The following is a 16047-nucleotide window of genomic DNA, read 5'->3' as shown; positions in this document are numbered from 1 at the left end:
GGATTGTATTTTGGGTGGTTTTTTTTGTTCTAGTTCTGTTATATAACTAGACTCAAAGAGCTGCTGTTGCTATCAGAATATTTCAGTCTGGAAATATTCTGTAATGTCTTTTTGCAAAGTACAGTTCTAAAATCCAGAATTTTTGAGAAAAAAGTCTTTTATATCTCTGTATTCCAGCTAAGTTGAAGAATTGCTATGTAAAGTGTGAGTACAATTTAACAAGACCTTCCTCCCTTTTTTTTGTTTTTTGAAGGACTTGGTAAATATTGAGATGTTTTTGACTGCTAAAGAAGTGGAAGAGTCATTGGAAAGACAAGAGACTATGACTTGCTTGGCTTGGTGTCATGACAACAAATCCAGACTCAGAAAAATGAAGGTATGAAAATGTAACATGTTTGTTACAAAATGTTTGCATTTTGTTTGAACTATTTTCTAAACTACTTGGATGCTGGATGCGGTCAATATGTTTTAAATTACAGGTCTTGAAAAAGCTCTTGTATAAAAGTAAGGACAGTAAGTATAAAAATGTTCTTAAAAGGTAGTTGGAGCTAAACAGGCTCACAAATGTCAGACCTGGAAGTTAGTGAGTCAGTCATCTTCTGGATTCAGTGTTTTCTCAACAAATTATGCTCAAATAAAATACAGTGCTCAGTTGGGTTTAGTGCAATTTGTAAACAAATAAATGCAGAAATACATAGTGTCTTGATGCATGTAAACTTACATTTATGACTGTGCATCCTGGTGAGACTATAACTCAGTTTATATGTGGAGGTGTCTTAAGAATGAGATTAATTGGTAATCTCTTCCCTCAGTTTTAAAATTTCTGAGAGAAATTACATGCAGATTTTAGTCTTAGTAATTTTTAGCTGTTGAATATAAGAAGACAAAACTTTAAAGAACTGACTTGAAAATACAAAAATAAAAGCTGGAATCTAATCAAGTAATAAACACAAAAAGTCTTCCTCAAGCCATTGAGTACCACGAACTGAACATCCTGTGTACTTGTTGCTATGCAGTCCATTTAAATTTCCTTGTCTGTTAAACTATTCATTTCAAAACATGCTGTAGTCTTTTATAGGGCTTGCAGAAATCTGTTTTTAACAGATATTAACCAAAATCCCCGCATCCCTCAAAGATGTTTGTCTTATATTTTTTTTTAAACTAAGCGCTTTCTTTAACCAATAATGTTTGAGTGCACATAACAATAAGCAAAGAGTGACGTTCTCTGTCACTCAGGGGCGCCAAACTGAGAACGAGCCGAAGATGGGACGCAAAAGTAAATCGGCCAGTGATTACTCTAGAGAAAATGATGATCTTGTTATGGAAACCATTAAAGGAAAACCAGAATTGGTATGTAAACCACGTTGCATAATTATACTGATAAAAAATCCCCCTTGTGTAATCTTAAAATGTTAAGTAATACAAGAAATAAAATCTCAGCGTCTTACTTTTTCATCACCAATTTTCAACAAGCAGTAAATGAGGAAAAATCTTCCCCGTCCTCTTTCTGAAAAACAAACTACAACAAAAATCTATTTCTGCAAGCCCTACATTTTTTTTCTTTTTTGTTTCTTCTTTAATCAAACAAAAGCCAAAGCTGAGGCTGTGAGAGATCAGATTTGGGAGAAATTGCTATGCTTCTTTTCAAAACACAAATATTTCTGCTTCTGGTTGCCTTAGTTGCTTAGCTACTCATCGACGTTAATGTTCTATAATCCCAGCCACCACCTACCTGAATGCAAACCTTACATAAAATCTAAACTGTTTGGTGGCCTGGGAAAGCAGTCATGTAATCTTTACAGATGTGAGCAATCTGAAATCTTGTGAAGAGCTGCTGTGGGTTGTTTGAAGGTACACAGAGTTGGAATGTGCTACATCTGATTGTCTAGGACTCTGCTTCTAGTTACACTTGTCTGCAGAACCCCTGAAGCCATTGGCTTGCACCTTACTTGAAAATTCATTTGTTTGGCATGTGGGTTCTGCTGTTGAAACATCTTAGCAAAATAGGAAGCCCTGAGATTTAGTACTATTAACAATTAAAAAGCTTGATCAGATTTTTAGTAGAAACAAGCTTATTTAAAATTCTAGATGAAGGGTTTGTGTAGATTTGAATAACAAGGTATTTTAAAATAGTCCTATTGAAAACCTCAAGAGGAGAAATTTTTATTTTCTGCTAAATCTGGGCTTGAAAACAGAAAAAATGCATACTTGGAAAATACTTTCTCTGTTCCTTAAACTAGCAAGTTTAAATATATAAAAGAATGCATCATTTTTATGTTCAAATGGCTTATGTTTTAAATCTTAAATAAGTAGTTGTTGCAATGTGTGCATTAGTCACCTCAGGCAGCTAACTGATAGAAATTCAGAGTTGCTCAAATTCCTACTGAAGACACTGAGGAATTTTGATATGACTCTGCTGATGACAATAAACAAAAGGCAACTATTCATTAGAAACATGGGTAAAGAAAAAACACTCAGCAAGTGGAGCAGGGGAACAAAGGGAATAGAATAGAGTTCTTTACATGATTCAGAGCACTTTGGGTTTTCATTATTTTCATAAGGTAAAAAAACAGTTGACTGTGTCCCTATAAAGAAGCATAGTGATTTGTTCTTTTACAGGGGGGAGAATCTTTTTAATTCCACATATTCAAAGTTTTTTTATAGATTTTGTGAACTGGTGATGGAATTTGGTTTAAAGGGACACTGTCAACTTCGTTAGGCTTCAAATTTTACCTTTTTCATAAACAGGTAAATGCCACTTGGTTTTCTTGTTTGAGACTTGTTTCCAGCATGGCTTTTAGATGTTTGACAACAAAGTTGGGATAGAAGCTTGAAGAAAGGGAGGGGAGGGTATTGTAGCAACTTAAACTTTGTGCTGGTTTTTGTTAATATCGGGGTTTTTTCAAAAAATATTCCAAGTCTTGTTTCTTCCTTGCTGTCTTCTGGGTAGACCTGTCTAAATTATCACATAGCCCCAAACTATAGTTGAGTCTACTACTTTAAATTGTAAGAGATTAGAAAGAAACCACCTATTACTCTCATTTGTGTCTCAGGTAATAAGGCTTTCAGTCATTAGGAAAAAGTTCATCGCTGGTGAAGTTTTAAAGGAGGCAGGAGGAAGATGATTTTGTTTGCTTTTAGGGAATTCTGTGCTGATCTTGTCTGTAGAGTCAGCATTTCAACTTTTTTTGCATGAATGCCTAAAAGCAAGCAAACCAGGTTGCATGTTATTAACACTTTCTTTTTGTTGTGCACACATAGTCGTTAACAAACCATGCGGTGCAATTTTGGCACTATCTAAGACCCTGTCTTGTCTTTAATCTCAGAGCTGTCTGGAGTTCAGCCTAAGGATTCAGGAGTTCATTGAACTCATTCGACAGAACAAGAGGCTGGATGCTGTGAGGTATGAAATTAGGATGCTTTCCAAACAGTTTTCTTAACAAGATGGTATTATGCTTCATTAGAAACCTGTGACTATTGTTGCAACACCCAGAAACCCTGCAAAGCCTTGAAGGGTCTCTTGGCTGGTGTAAGTCTTTGGATTTAAGCTGGGCTTGGATTTTTTTTAAAGGCTAAGTGTCATTCCACAAATGCACCTTCTTAAAGTATTGATGTTGTCCCTGAAACTTTGTGTCTTCTTATTCTTCAAAATCAAGGTTTAGAAAACTAACCTGTTTTAAAAATGACATGGATTTTCTGGTGTCATACAGTGTACTGTATAAATATATATTCACCCTTAACTAATCTTCAAGAGGGGTACAGCCAGCTTCACAAGGCAATTCATTACAGTTTTAATCGCCAGAAATACTAAAAGACTAATGAAACCTGTAGATAAAGCTTTAACATTTCAATTTTGTCTGAATTCTCTTCTGCTGTACTATCTTCATTAAACCTTTTGTTCTGCAGGTTACCTGCAAGGCCATGTTCACCCCCTGTATTGATGCCTGATTTAGAATTCTGTATGGTTGTGGGTGGGGGAGGGATGAGCTGTGTTAGGTTTTGCTCACTCCGTTCCTCTGGCTCCAAATGAAGAAACCAACTCAATATCCATTTTCACCTGTTCTGAAGTAATTCAGTCGGGACTACAGGGAGAAAGTAACAATGCCCAGTGGGGCTGTGAATCAGTAACAGAAGTGCAGTCACACCTCAGCACTGCCTGACTTAAAGCACAAGAGAGTTTTTCTGACAATACTTCTCATATCAGCACATGAAGCAATTTATACATCTGAGTTAATGGTCCTGATTTAAGGTGAAATAATGTTCCAGGGTAACACAGGAAACTAGTCCTGCTGAAATAAGTAGAATTTTGATACTGGGACAAAGAAATGCATTGATAATTTGATAAGCAGTGACTTTGCCAGCACCAAAGTACGGTGCAGGTGGCAGAACTACTGGAGCTTACACGCGCTCAAGGGAGGGAGAACTCTCAGCAGGTTCTATTTTGTAAGAATATTTAAACCTAAAGAGAGGTGAGAAGTTCATGGCCCAACCTGAAGTTTTGCTGATACATCCTGATGAAAACACTGTTGCCACATATTTCTATGTGAAGGAAGTTGCAAGTTCTGCTGCCTTTAAATGCAGACTAGGTGCTTCAGGAACTGAAACTTTGTGGCGTATTTTTTTGTGGCAGAGCTGATATTTTGGTCAGAGCAGGACAGACATACAGAAAACTTACTGTAATTATGCACAGACTGAAAACATTCTAGCATATTCCCAAATCTAGATGGAGAAGCTCTCCTGCAGGCCAAAGTTTTAGGTTATTTAGAGGTTTTTTTTTTTTAATCTCATTCAAATGCGTGGCTTGCTTTGAGCTAATATCATTCCTACTTTGCCCTACTTGCACTTAAATCATCTTTGCTCTGATCCCAGCCAATGCAAATGTACAATCTGATAAACTCCAGCTAATTTTAATGTTAATAATTAAAATCAAACATAATTAAAAACAAAACCTACAAGCTAGCATTTTGATATGTGCACTTACCCTTTGATAGAATTATCAAATCCTAAGGAATTGTCAAGTACTTAAGAAAAGGATAAAAGAGACTCAACTCCATTATCTGTCTTCTGAAGCCCATGGTGCTCTTTATACCAAATGAATACTGTGCCTTTAGCTTTATTCTCAGTTTGTTTCTTTGCCAAGTGTGCAGTCATGCATCTTAACAATGAGTAGTCCATGCTCTAAAAACTATTTTCTATGAGCTACAGCTTCCTTGTGTAGCTTGGAAACTGGAGGTCAGGCACAGAGCTGGAATAAGGAAATAGGCTGAGAACTGGGACAAAGCAGATAAAGTCCTTCTGTATTTTATTGTTACTGGGTATTTGTTTCCCTCTCATCCCTTTTCCACATAAGAAGTAAAATTTGCAAGCTGTCAGCCCTCAAGAGGACACAGCATGATTTGTGTGGAATAATCTGTCTGAGTTGAGGTTACAACTTAAAGCTCCTGTCTGTATGGCAAACAAGGCATCCATATTGAGTGTTGTTGAGGTGGAGTGTGTATATTCCATATGCCTGCTGAAATTCAGGGTTGACATACATTTTATACTTAGAAATTATATTACTGCCAGTCATGGTATTCCTGCTTTAACTTCATAACCAATTGTAAAAGGAGAAGGAGCTATGGGAGTCTTTCTATATCTTAATTGACTCCTTTTTAGAAGGATGAGTTTTATACTTTCTTAGGATTATTTTGTACATTCAGACCTCAACATCCCAATGCTTCCTTTCAATCATGTGGCTTAAAAACTGTAGGTTTTTACCAATGCATTCTACTTCATTTCAAAGTAAGTAATGAATAAGGGAGTACATTTTGGGGAGGTGTGGCATAAACCTTATTGCTTCTAGCAAACCCTTGCAACTTGTGGTTTTATTAGCTTGCTTCTATTAAGTGCCTGCAGCAGGATTCTTTCAGTATTGTGTCTGTGGTGCAATAAATAGGTCAGGCATCCATTAGAAGGCAGAGAAAGAGGCTGTTTACCAAGGAGTTTCCTGTATGAGTGGAACTGGGGGAACTGACATTTTGTTGAAACGCAGCTGGTGTTTAAATAAGTTTGAAAGCTTTTGCTGCCTGCTGAGAACCTCTGAAGTGACATTGCTTTTACATTAAAATTGATGTGAACTTTAAAATTATCCATCTTATTTAATAAGTATTTGAATTTGTGTAGCTTTTTAGAATGAGTACAAACAGACTTTTCTCTAAGGTACCTTATCAGAGTAGCCTTGAAAAGTGCAAGTTCCAAGAATGTAAAAAACTGTTCTTGAGTACAAAGAGTAAATCTTTTAACCTTAAATATAAGACAGAGTCTTTTGCCTAGTATCATTAGTCTTTAACTCTCAGTCTCTAGAGTTTTTTTGTCAAATTTGTACATACTAAAGTAACAATGAATGACTGATGACACCAATTTCACACTTTAGGAGCTCTCACTAATTTCGTTCTGGGAAATCTGACAGCATTTTGATATTTTGCTCTTATGCAATGCCAATGATACACAAAGTTCTCAGCTAAAAGCTTAACAAAGCATCATGAGCACTTCTTGTTCTGGGGATACAAAGGACAAAAAGGAGTAAATAATAGCTGATGGTGGGCAAAGTTGGGAGAAAATGGCTACAGTCTATCATTTTAGTCAACTTCCTACAAGGTTGAGTGAGTTTTTGTGGTGAGGCTGAACAGAGGTATAAAAATAATAAAACTTTTGAGCACTTTGAGTATAAATTCTGCTGGTTGTCATAAGGGTCTGAGATAAAGCCATTCAGGCATTGGCCAAAAAACTGAGTAGAAACAAGTCCTTTCTTGATAACACCTTATATTTGTGTTCAGTTATTGCCACTGCCCAATAAGTATGTTCATTTTTACTTTCAGGCATATGTAGATATATAAGCTGGACATGTGGATCCTTTTGTAACAATTTAATCTACCCTTAGTGAACTGCAGGTCTTCAAGTCTTTGTAAATATTTGTTAAGTACAATATGTCAGCTCTACATGTGTGGGGTGGAGTGGCACCCAAAAGATGATGAACTTTGTCCTCACAGAGTTTACAGAATCGTTCTGGTATTCAAAAAACAAAATTTTCTACCTATTACTTAGATCTGTCACAGGAATTTAGTGGCTTCAGGGATGGTCTGTTGCCAGGATTTTAAAAATATTTTCTAGAAAAATTTAGCTCCCTTCCTTAGCTTTAGAGACTCATGTGCTCATGGTGGTAAAAACATTGCAGTTAAGCATTGTAATGTTTACAGAGACCTCCAGGAGCATAACAACACTTGCACAGAGGGAGAAATAGTTGAATGACAGGGAAAGGGGTGAATAGCGGTATGAGTGTCAAATAAAGTGTCATTCCCAAGTAACTTATAGTATTGTGTGTGCTTCCCAATCTAAAAAAAAAGACTTTGGTGCAATGAATTAATGAACTTGCTTCACCTTTGAAAGATATCTTGCTCCATTTTAATTTCTCAATGGAGGAAATTCAGCCATTGCATGCAGACCTTGTGGGAAACGTTCCTTGTTTTTTTGTTTTGTTTTTTTTTAAGAATACAGGAGAGAGGGAAAGTCTGGAGATAAATACTGACTGACACAAGATCACTTTGGAAAACCTAATTCATTCTGGCTGAGCCCAAACCAGCCACCACATCCCAGTGTGCTCAGTACTTTGTAAGTGATGGAAGGCTGATGGTCTGGCAGGGAGGAGAACCTCAAGACTAACCAAGCTGGTGCAAACCGAACTGTCACTTCTGTTTTACCATCACAGAACACAACTGAAATCTAATCATTTCTTTTGAGAAGAATTTTTCCCCTCTTTTCTCTCGTGCATGCACAGATAGTAATTTGTCTCAACTGGTAGATCTGAATTTTTTTGTTTGCCTAATCTTTGTTTTCAGAAGCTCTTCATTTCATCTGCGGCTCTCCACCCTTATTTTAGCTTTCCTCCAGTGTTTCCAGGTTGTCTCTTCTCTCAGGCCAGGGGGTTTTGTGCTTCTGCCCTCATAGCAGTAATCACCTGGGGAACAATGTTTACATTCCTGAATTGCTCACCCAGCATAGGAAATTGGGTGGAAACATTCTGTCCTACATAACTTCCATTGCTTCCTGGCTTGGGTGGGAGAGGAAGTGGGAGTACTGAAACACTGTTAAAGAGACTGTTCTCATGGTATTGATGACCTCAGTGTAGTAGTCAAATTCAGAATTGGAAAAAAAAAAACCAAACCAACTTGCCTAGGTTTTCTTATTCAAGCCATTAAATGGGCATTTTGAAAATACTGTCTATTCCTTAAAGTGATTTAAGTATTAATAAAAGACTCTTCAAAAGTTAAAAATGAGCAAACTCTGAGTAGGCAACTTGAGCGATGATTTGATATCTTCTCCATAATACAAGCTGCACAGAAGTGACAGCACAGGGAAAATTTTCCTACTCTTATGCAATGCTAGAAATTCCATATAATGCTGGTTCCATACCCAGCCTGCTGTGCTACATCTGTGCACCACTGAAAACAGGAGCTTTCCACAGAAATGCTGAACTGATCATCCAGTTTGAAGGCTGAAGGGTCTTCCTGTGCACTTAGACTCCAACTTGAGAATTACTGATCTTGGGGAGAATAGACTAGGGAAACTTTCATAAAGGGATTTAAAGTAGTTGAATATCCTCATAATCTGATAATAATTTTGTGGTTTCTTACTATTTCCTGAAAGATATTAAGGTTAGTATTTTTTGTTTAAATATGTTTCTGGTAATTCTGTCACTTCTTTCAAATATCCAAGCTTTCAGTCATGCGTGTATCCCTTACAATCTGTATATGTTAAAGTACAGAAATTTGTGCTAGAGTTCTAATTTAATTTTTATTTTCCTGGCTAAAAAAAAGTGCTCTTAACAAGGTGTTTTCTATTACATTGCCCTACAATTTATTGTAGTCTGCACAGGAAGTGATACTGTCTTCTAGCCCATACCCCTGAACCCAAAAAATGATTTATTCAAAATAAACATTGCCCCAGATGTCAGTATAAACAAGGCAGATATTTGAGCACTCTTGATGTGTAATGGGTCTGGCACAGCTGATTTTCAGACTGCATTTATCTCACTTGTGAGTGTGTGGCAGAGGAGTCATACACTGAGCCTCCATGAGAAGAGACATTTCTTCTAATAATCACGGTTGGTTTAGTTCTAGGTGAGGCAAGACTAAAGTAAAAAGACTCTGGTTTCTAAGGAATTACAGTGTAAAAATGCTAATGCTTAGTCATTCCTGCATTCCCATTTGCAGGATGTGTTTCTTCAAGTCCTTTAAATGTAGATAGAGCACTCCTGGAGTTCATCTACTGAGAGCAGAATCTAGAGGTTTTCTGCAAAATCTTCCATAATTAAGTAAATTTACTTGATTTAGAAACAAGGCTGTCTAATAAAGTATCAATTCTCTATTTCAGACATGCAAGAAAGCACTTCAGTCAAGCTGAGGGAAGCCAGCTGGATGAAGTTCGACAGGTGATGGGAATGTTGGCCTTTCCTTCAGACACTCATATCTCTCCCTATAAGGTAACATTGAAATTCAGTGCTACAACACAACATTAAAACAGATGTCTCAGTTCTTTTTTCAGCACTTTCAGGAAAATGCATTGATAATATCAAAATAAATGTGGGGTTTTTTTTTAATTTTACTTCCTAAATTCCACCTTTGTAAGAGTTTTTAATTTTAGTAGCCAGTCCTTGTCCATTAATCCAGAAAGTATTTGTATTGTTTCAGTTGGATTGTAATAGTAACATGGATTCACACTGAGCTAGGCTCACCATGAACCCAGCATTAGAGATCTCTAGGGCTGGAAGCACAGTAATTAAATATACAAGAGGCAAAAGATGGGGAAGTACAAAGGAAAAAAAAAGAGTCATGTTCAACATACAAAGCTGTGGATTTAATATACCAGCAGCAGTTCTTAATTCGACTTCTCACATTACTGTCGTTGCAGTGATTGGGATGAAGAAAGGAAGGATGATTTGAATGATATGAAAGCAGTATTTTTGTTGCTTAAAATAAGTTTTCATTTATTTGGATTATGCTAGTTGATGTAGCTATTAGTGTTAATATCTACATCTAAATTTAAATCAAGCAAAATTCATAGGTTCACTTTCTCTACTGAGACTTTCTACTTAGACTGAGTTCTATGGTCATGTGCTAATTCACTTCTTTCTAACTTGGCTTTGGAGGCAGAAGGTAGAGAAGAGTTGTCAAAGCAAGACAAGAATTCCATGAAATGCCAAGCCAATATGAGACAGTGCCAGTATAAACACATTTTCTAAACATGATGATGAAATCATAATTTCACAAAATAAGCGCACAAAAAAACCCTGAAATGAGCAACCCACAGAATCAATATGAATTTCTTTGCTCATCTCAGAGTCCTAGAAGGATCTTGGTATTTTTATATGCTAGATTTGATCTGAGTTATGAGTATAAATGATAGATGTGTTAGAAGACTGTGGGTGTGAGATAGAGCTTATCATTATTTTAGTAGTTAGGAAGAAATAGGCAGGAAATAAAAATCCCATATTTTATTCTAAGGGCTGGTTTGGATGGAGTGTTTCAGTGAGGGAGAGCAAGGAGAAAAAGCTAGGATTGTCTCACGTACAACCATACAATGAGAACAAATTCCCTGACACTTATGGATATGACTTAAAACATTGTAGTTTATGGAAATTAAGTTCTGAATTTTCTAATAATTACCTAGTTCAACACAATCACAGCATGTGGTGGTTTGGAGTTACCTTTAATATCTTGTCTATGAGTTCTGTGCTGCATAAATGGCTTCCTAAAATGCCTTTAAGGAAATTATTTTTAAATCTTTGACAAAGTTTGTGAGATTATATCTGTAACCAACTGATTTTTATGAATCCAAGGAAAGAAGCACCTTCTATGACCGGTGAATAGAACTTTCTCCACCTTTTCCTTTCAGGACTTAAAGGAAAATGTTTACTATTGTGGCAAAACAAGCTATTTTCTTTTGATATTCCTTGAACAATCATATGTTGTCACTGTGCCTTCCACTAAACCAGATTTCTTGGAGCCAAATCTAACCTGGCTTTGAACAGTAGAATCATTGAGTTGTTAAGGTTGGAAAAGGTCTTTCAGATCATCCAGTCCAACCATCAACCCAGAACCACCACAAAACCATGTCCTCATCTGCCCTAGCAACTAATACTGTTTCCTAAGTAGTCCAGCATGCTAGGAAACTAAATGGAAGAGGTAACCTCACCAGGATTTGCATACCTTGATTAGAACATAGATGATAGAGATTGAGTATTACTCTGGCTATTTTAAATAATACTTGATTTAATAAAGTAGTGTTAAAAGGTACTTTTTAAACACTTTGCATTGGGATGTCCACTTCAGTTGTGTGACTGATTTGCTCGGGTGAGTTTTGTACAATTTGCCACTCCCAGGCTTTTGCCCCCTGGGACAATTAGATTGAAAGCAACTTAAAGTTGTGTTGTTTTTTAACAGGATCTCTTGGACCCTGCTCGATGGAGAATGCTGATCCAACAGTTTAGATATGATAACTACAGACTACATCAGCTGGGAAACAATTCTGTTTTTACTATAACACTCCAGGCAGGCCTTTCAGCTATAAAAACACCGTATCCTTTAATGCACATATTACTGGGAGTGGAAAAAAAAGCCTTGTGGGGGTTTATTTTTGGCTTATGGATGCTTTTCAGAGAGCTCAAATGAGAAATGTGACACTTCAGTATTTTTGCTCACGAGTTGTTCAAATGGAGTATAAATTACATTAAGGGGAGAATATAACAAATCGCATTATTGTTTAAAAAAAAAGGCATGCCCAAACAAAAAAATCAAGGTCAAATGTAACATTTTGTTTGGTTTGGCTGTCTTTTCATGTCTGAAATTAGTGAATATGCCTGCAAGGGTTAGTGAGCTGGGTCACAGTTACTGGTTTTTAATCACTTAAACACAAATTTACCTGCCAGGTTTTGTGTGAATATTCAAAAATAGCTGCATCTTTTGAGACTCCGTTGGGTTTGCTGCACAGTGTGTTGTGCTGGAGAAGGGCTGGTGCTGCTGGAGTGCTGCACCTCAGAAGTTTTACCTGTGCAGGCTGCCAGACATGCATTTTGCTCTCTCTTGTTCCTTGAAACAGAGCAAACCCTTTATTCTTTGTGTAGACATTAAACTTGAATTAAATGTTCTGTGCATTCCGTCACCTGGGCTCTGTTGGCACAGCTGCCCATCTTTTAATTTTAATGTTTCCCATACAAGGAGAAACTAACTATGGTTTCATTGTGGCAATTCTTCCCTGACTTGCTGTTAACAGACAGTGTTATAAAGAGGATGGGAGCTCAAAAAACCCCGACTGCCCTGTGTGTAGCAAATCCCTGAACAAGCTGGCTCAGCCCCTGCCGATGGCACATTGTGCCAACTCCCGACTAGTCTGCAAGATTTCGGGGGATGTAATGAATGAAAATAATCCTCCCATGATGTTACCAAATGGATATGTCTATGGATACAATGTAAGTGTTGGAGGCAATGACTTGCTGAAGGCTAAAATAGCAGCGGTTAGAATAACTTGCTAGATCAAAATAAGAGTTTATAAACTCAGTCAGAAGCTAGAAGAATAGTTCTTACTTAATGTTTTTTTAAGGACTGTGTATTTAGCTGCTTAAATTGGTTTTAATTAAGACATATTAATGGTCACATACCTAACTATGTGAATTTATAACATGAGATCAAATGGCATTGGAAAGCTTTCCCTCCAGAGGGCAGTAACATAAAAATAAATAACTTCTGGGGGCAAAGGTGGTTTGATCTCAGACCACAACATTTCTTTAAATTAAAAGTTCATTTCCTAAACAGTTCAATAATGCTTTGAATGACTGTTGTGAATATTATCTTTTGGTTTCACTCTTTTGCAGTCTCTGCTTTCTATTCGTCAAGATGACAAAGTAATTTGCCCAAGAACCAAAGAAGTCTTCAACTTCTCACAAGCTGAGAAAGTCTACATCATGTAGGTCTGTAAAACACACGATGAAGTGCCGCTGGAATTCTGAAACAGTGTATCTTGGCATACCCTGTAAAGTGGGGGGCCTTAATGTGTGGCAAAGAAGCAAAATCTGCCACCTTGGGGAGCAGACCTGTCGGTGGCATTATTGTTTCTTGCGACCAAAGATCAATGAGCAACAATAAACACTCTTGAAAGGAAAAAAAAAAAAAAAAAGGAAAAAAAAAAAAAAGAGAGGAATTATGACTTAAGTTTGTACTTGAATAAAAAACGCAAAAGCAAATTTTGATTGTTAAGGTTTTGTAACATAAGGTCAAAAATTGGACTCTTCTCAAAGAAAAGTACTTTCATCTTCTAAAGGATAGCTTTCTTTAAAGATGGACACTTGCACTGGGGGAAAAGTTACAGCAGATTTGAAATGAAATCCATTTTCCTTCCCTCTTTTTCACAATTGTCCAAGACCCTTTTGTTATCAAAGATCTCAGTACTACCAACATGTTCTCCTTTAAGCTCCTCTTTGCCTTCTTTATGATCCTCTGGTGAAGTAATCCTGAACATGAATGATGTAACTTATTTCCATGGGAAGATATTTTTTATGTCTTTGACACAAGGTAGCTTCTCTGGAGGATCAAATAGGGAATGGTTTGAAAGGAGTATGAAGACTTTTTCCAAACCCAAATATTTTAAGGAGGTTGCATAAGTATCAAGAAGAACTGAGAACATTTCAGGCAAAATCCAATGCTTGTTTAAATGTTCTTTTTCCAGTCTACCATAGTGTTAAAGTCCTTCTAAAGTTATTAGTTATGTGCATAGGGTTCAATATGAAATCATTAGTGCTACTGCCTTATTTCTTGCTTTGAGAATGTACTCACATGACAATGAGCTGGTATTCTTAAGTGTTGGGCGAAGTTTCTGAAGATGCCTTGCAGGATGATTACATAATTTTAGGGTCTAAATAGTATTCATTACTGAAACTAATAGTTCAATTTTAACAACTGCAGAACACATCCTTATGACTTTTCAAAAGAATTAAACCATTGTAGTTTAAACAAAACCATATTGTAGAGGTTTGTATTTAGCGCTTATTTTTGCATGTTGATGTTGATTAGCTAATAAAAGATTGTAAATGTAAGACATGTTAATAAAAATTGTTTTCCATTTCTTGATTATATAAAATCAGAAAGCTGTTTTGTGTTTAAATGTAAAAAGAATTAACTCTGAGTAGCCTCTCTTAAAAGGAGTGTAACTTCCAAGTGTTGGTTTTCAGTGTTTTGCAAGATTAAAAAGAAAAAGCAGAAAACCAACAACATGCACACATACAAAAAACCAAACCAAAAAACCCCAAAAATCCCCCAGCAAACCAAAATGCCACACAGCAGCCATAAATGTTCTTCAGAGCATTTCAGTCACATAAGTGTTTCTGGTTTAAACTTTTCATATATGAACAGCATACTCTCCAGGGTTTTTTCTGTCTTTTCTTAGACTTCCTCATGTCCTAGAGCCTCCCTGTTAATAAAATGTTGTGGGCGATGTTAGGTGTGAGGTTTTCATGCTTTAAAGAAGGCTAACAAAGCACAAACAAAGGACCACAACTTCTTTTCATGTTCAACACTTAAAGGTCACAGATATTGCTAAATTGTTGATACTAGTCACTGGAACTGTAAATACATGGGATTTCCAGGGAGGTGTGTCTGAAAAGGTTCTATTTTCAGTAAGCATCAATTGATGCTTCAGAACAGATATGGCTGGACCACTGCAGTGCTGCCAGCTTGGCACGGGCCAGTGCTCATGCACTCACTGCTGGAAGGGAAGGGTCTGTTCTCTGGGCATTTTCTGAAGTGGCAGATCTAATGATTCCTTAGAACAAGTGCAGTGTACCAAGAGTAGGTGGAGACAGTTAACTGAGAGAACTTACATTAGTATCTGGAATAATTTGCTATCAGTTTTGCAGTAACTGCTCTCTTTCTTTCTCCTGGGGCAAGTGTTGGAACATCCTCAACTCAGAGGGGGGAGGATGCCACCCTGAGGAGCGGTGTTACTCAAACCCACATGGAACAGCACCTCTGTTTCTTTGGGACACTGTAGCATTGTTGCAGAAGGGCAAGCATAGCTTTGAGCATAGCAACTTCACATTTCCCTACTTTACAGAAATTCATAAAAGGCCAAAGCAGGAAAGAAGCAGATTTCTGCTGGACCTGGGGGAATGGATGGTAAATGTACAATTGTGGGGCATGAAAATTGCTGCTTTTGCTTCTCTTAAATACCAGTTAGAGCTGCGGTTTCCTGAGACCAGCCTTTTTTGATTTCTGTGACCTGAGAAGAACGGTGGAGAAACTCACATGCTCCAAAAAAACCTAGTTTTGGATGGGAGAAGAGAACAGCTGTCCTACAAGGAGGGCCTTCATTTATGGGAGGTGTGATTCCAGAGGGCCAGGTGCCAGCATGAGGACTCAGTCCCTGATGGTGTGTTACAAGGGAGTGTTCCAGAAGGAGCGTAGGGGAGCTTCAGCTGTTTGTTAGCTCTGATTGCTCACTTTGGAAATCTACAGTCACACAACCCATTCTAAAATGCAGCCAGGCCTGTGTGCCACAGGCAGCTGTTGCCTCCTGGCTGGCCCTTCTGAACTGCTGGGCTGCTCTCAGGCTTGCTGTGCTATGGCTTTGGAAGCTGTATGAGGGTCAGAAATGGTGGCAGGCACAGACTGCTTTGGTGCAGCTTGGAGCTCTGGTTTGCATTCCCTGGCTGCTCGGTGCAGCCTTGAGCTCCCGATCCAGCAGAGGTGTTGGTTCACAGCTCATCTCACAGGTGGCCCCAGACATCAAACCAAGAGCAGCAGGTGACTCATGGTGAGTATAAATATTTGAAATGGTAGAAGCTCTCTAGTAAAGCAAAGACTTTTTCCTCTCAAGATCTGGCTGAGCTGGAAATGAACAATAACAAAACTGTGATTTTTTTTAGTCTTGCCAGGCAACTTAACAAGGCTCTGGATTTTGGTTGTGGTGTTCCTGTTTGAAGGCAGCAGTTTGTCCCAGTTGTGATGAGGACAGGTTCCTCTG

At 37.6% G+C, this 16047-nt stretch overlaps 1 protein-coding gene across 6 annotated transcripts in view; it reads left to right on the top strand.

The window, feature by feature from the left end:
* MAEA (macrophage erythroblast attacher, E3 ubiquitin ligase) overlaps positions 1-14525 on the top strand; it is a 48896-nt gene extending 34371 nt beyond the window's left edge. For 5 of the 6 annotated variants that reach the window (XM_058837570.1, XM_058837569.1, XM_058837565.1 and 2 more), the window contains 7 exons: positions 254-376; positions 1237-1350; positions 3327-3403; positions 9409-9517; positions 11478-11611; positions 12307-12502; positions 12905-14525. In XM_058837570.1, the coding sequence (XP_058693553.1) occupies positions 254-376; positions 1237-1350; positions 3327-3403; positions 9409-9517; positions 11478-11611; positions 12307-12502; positions 12905-13000 (849 nt within the window). In that variant the 3' untranslated portion in view covers positions 13001-14525. The remainder of the gene's footprint in view (positions 1-253; positions 377-1236; positions 1351-3326; positions 3404-9408; positions 9518-11477; positions 11612-12306; positions 12503-12904) is intronic. The other variant, XM_058837566.1, reaches the window with a different exon arrangement.
* The last annotated feature ends 1522 nt before the right edge of the window (positions 14526-16047 follow it).

Source organism: Poecile atricapillus, chromosome 4 (assembly GCF_030490865.1).
Source record: "Poecile atricapillus isolate bPoeAtr1 chromosome 4, bPoeAtr1.hap1, whole genome shotgun sequence".
NCBI lineage: Eukaryota > Metazoa > Chordata > Aves > Passeriformes > Paridae > Poecile > Poecile atricapillus.
The sequence above is the reverse complement of the archived record's forward strand: the minus strand, read 5'-3'. Positions and strand labels throughout refer to the sequence as shown.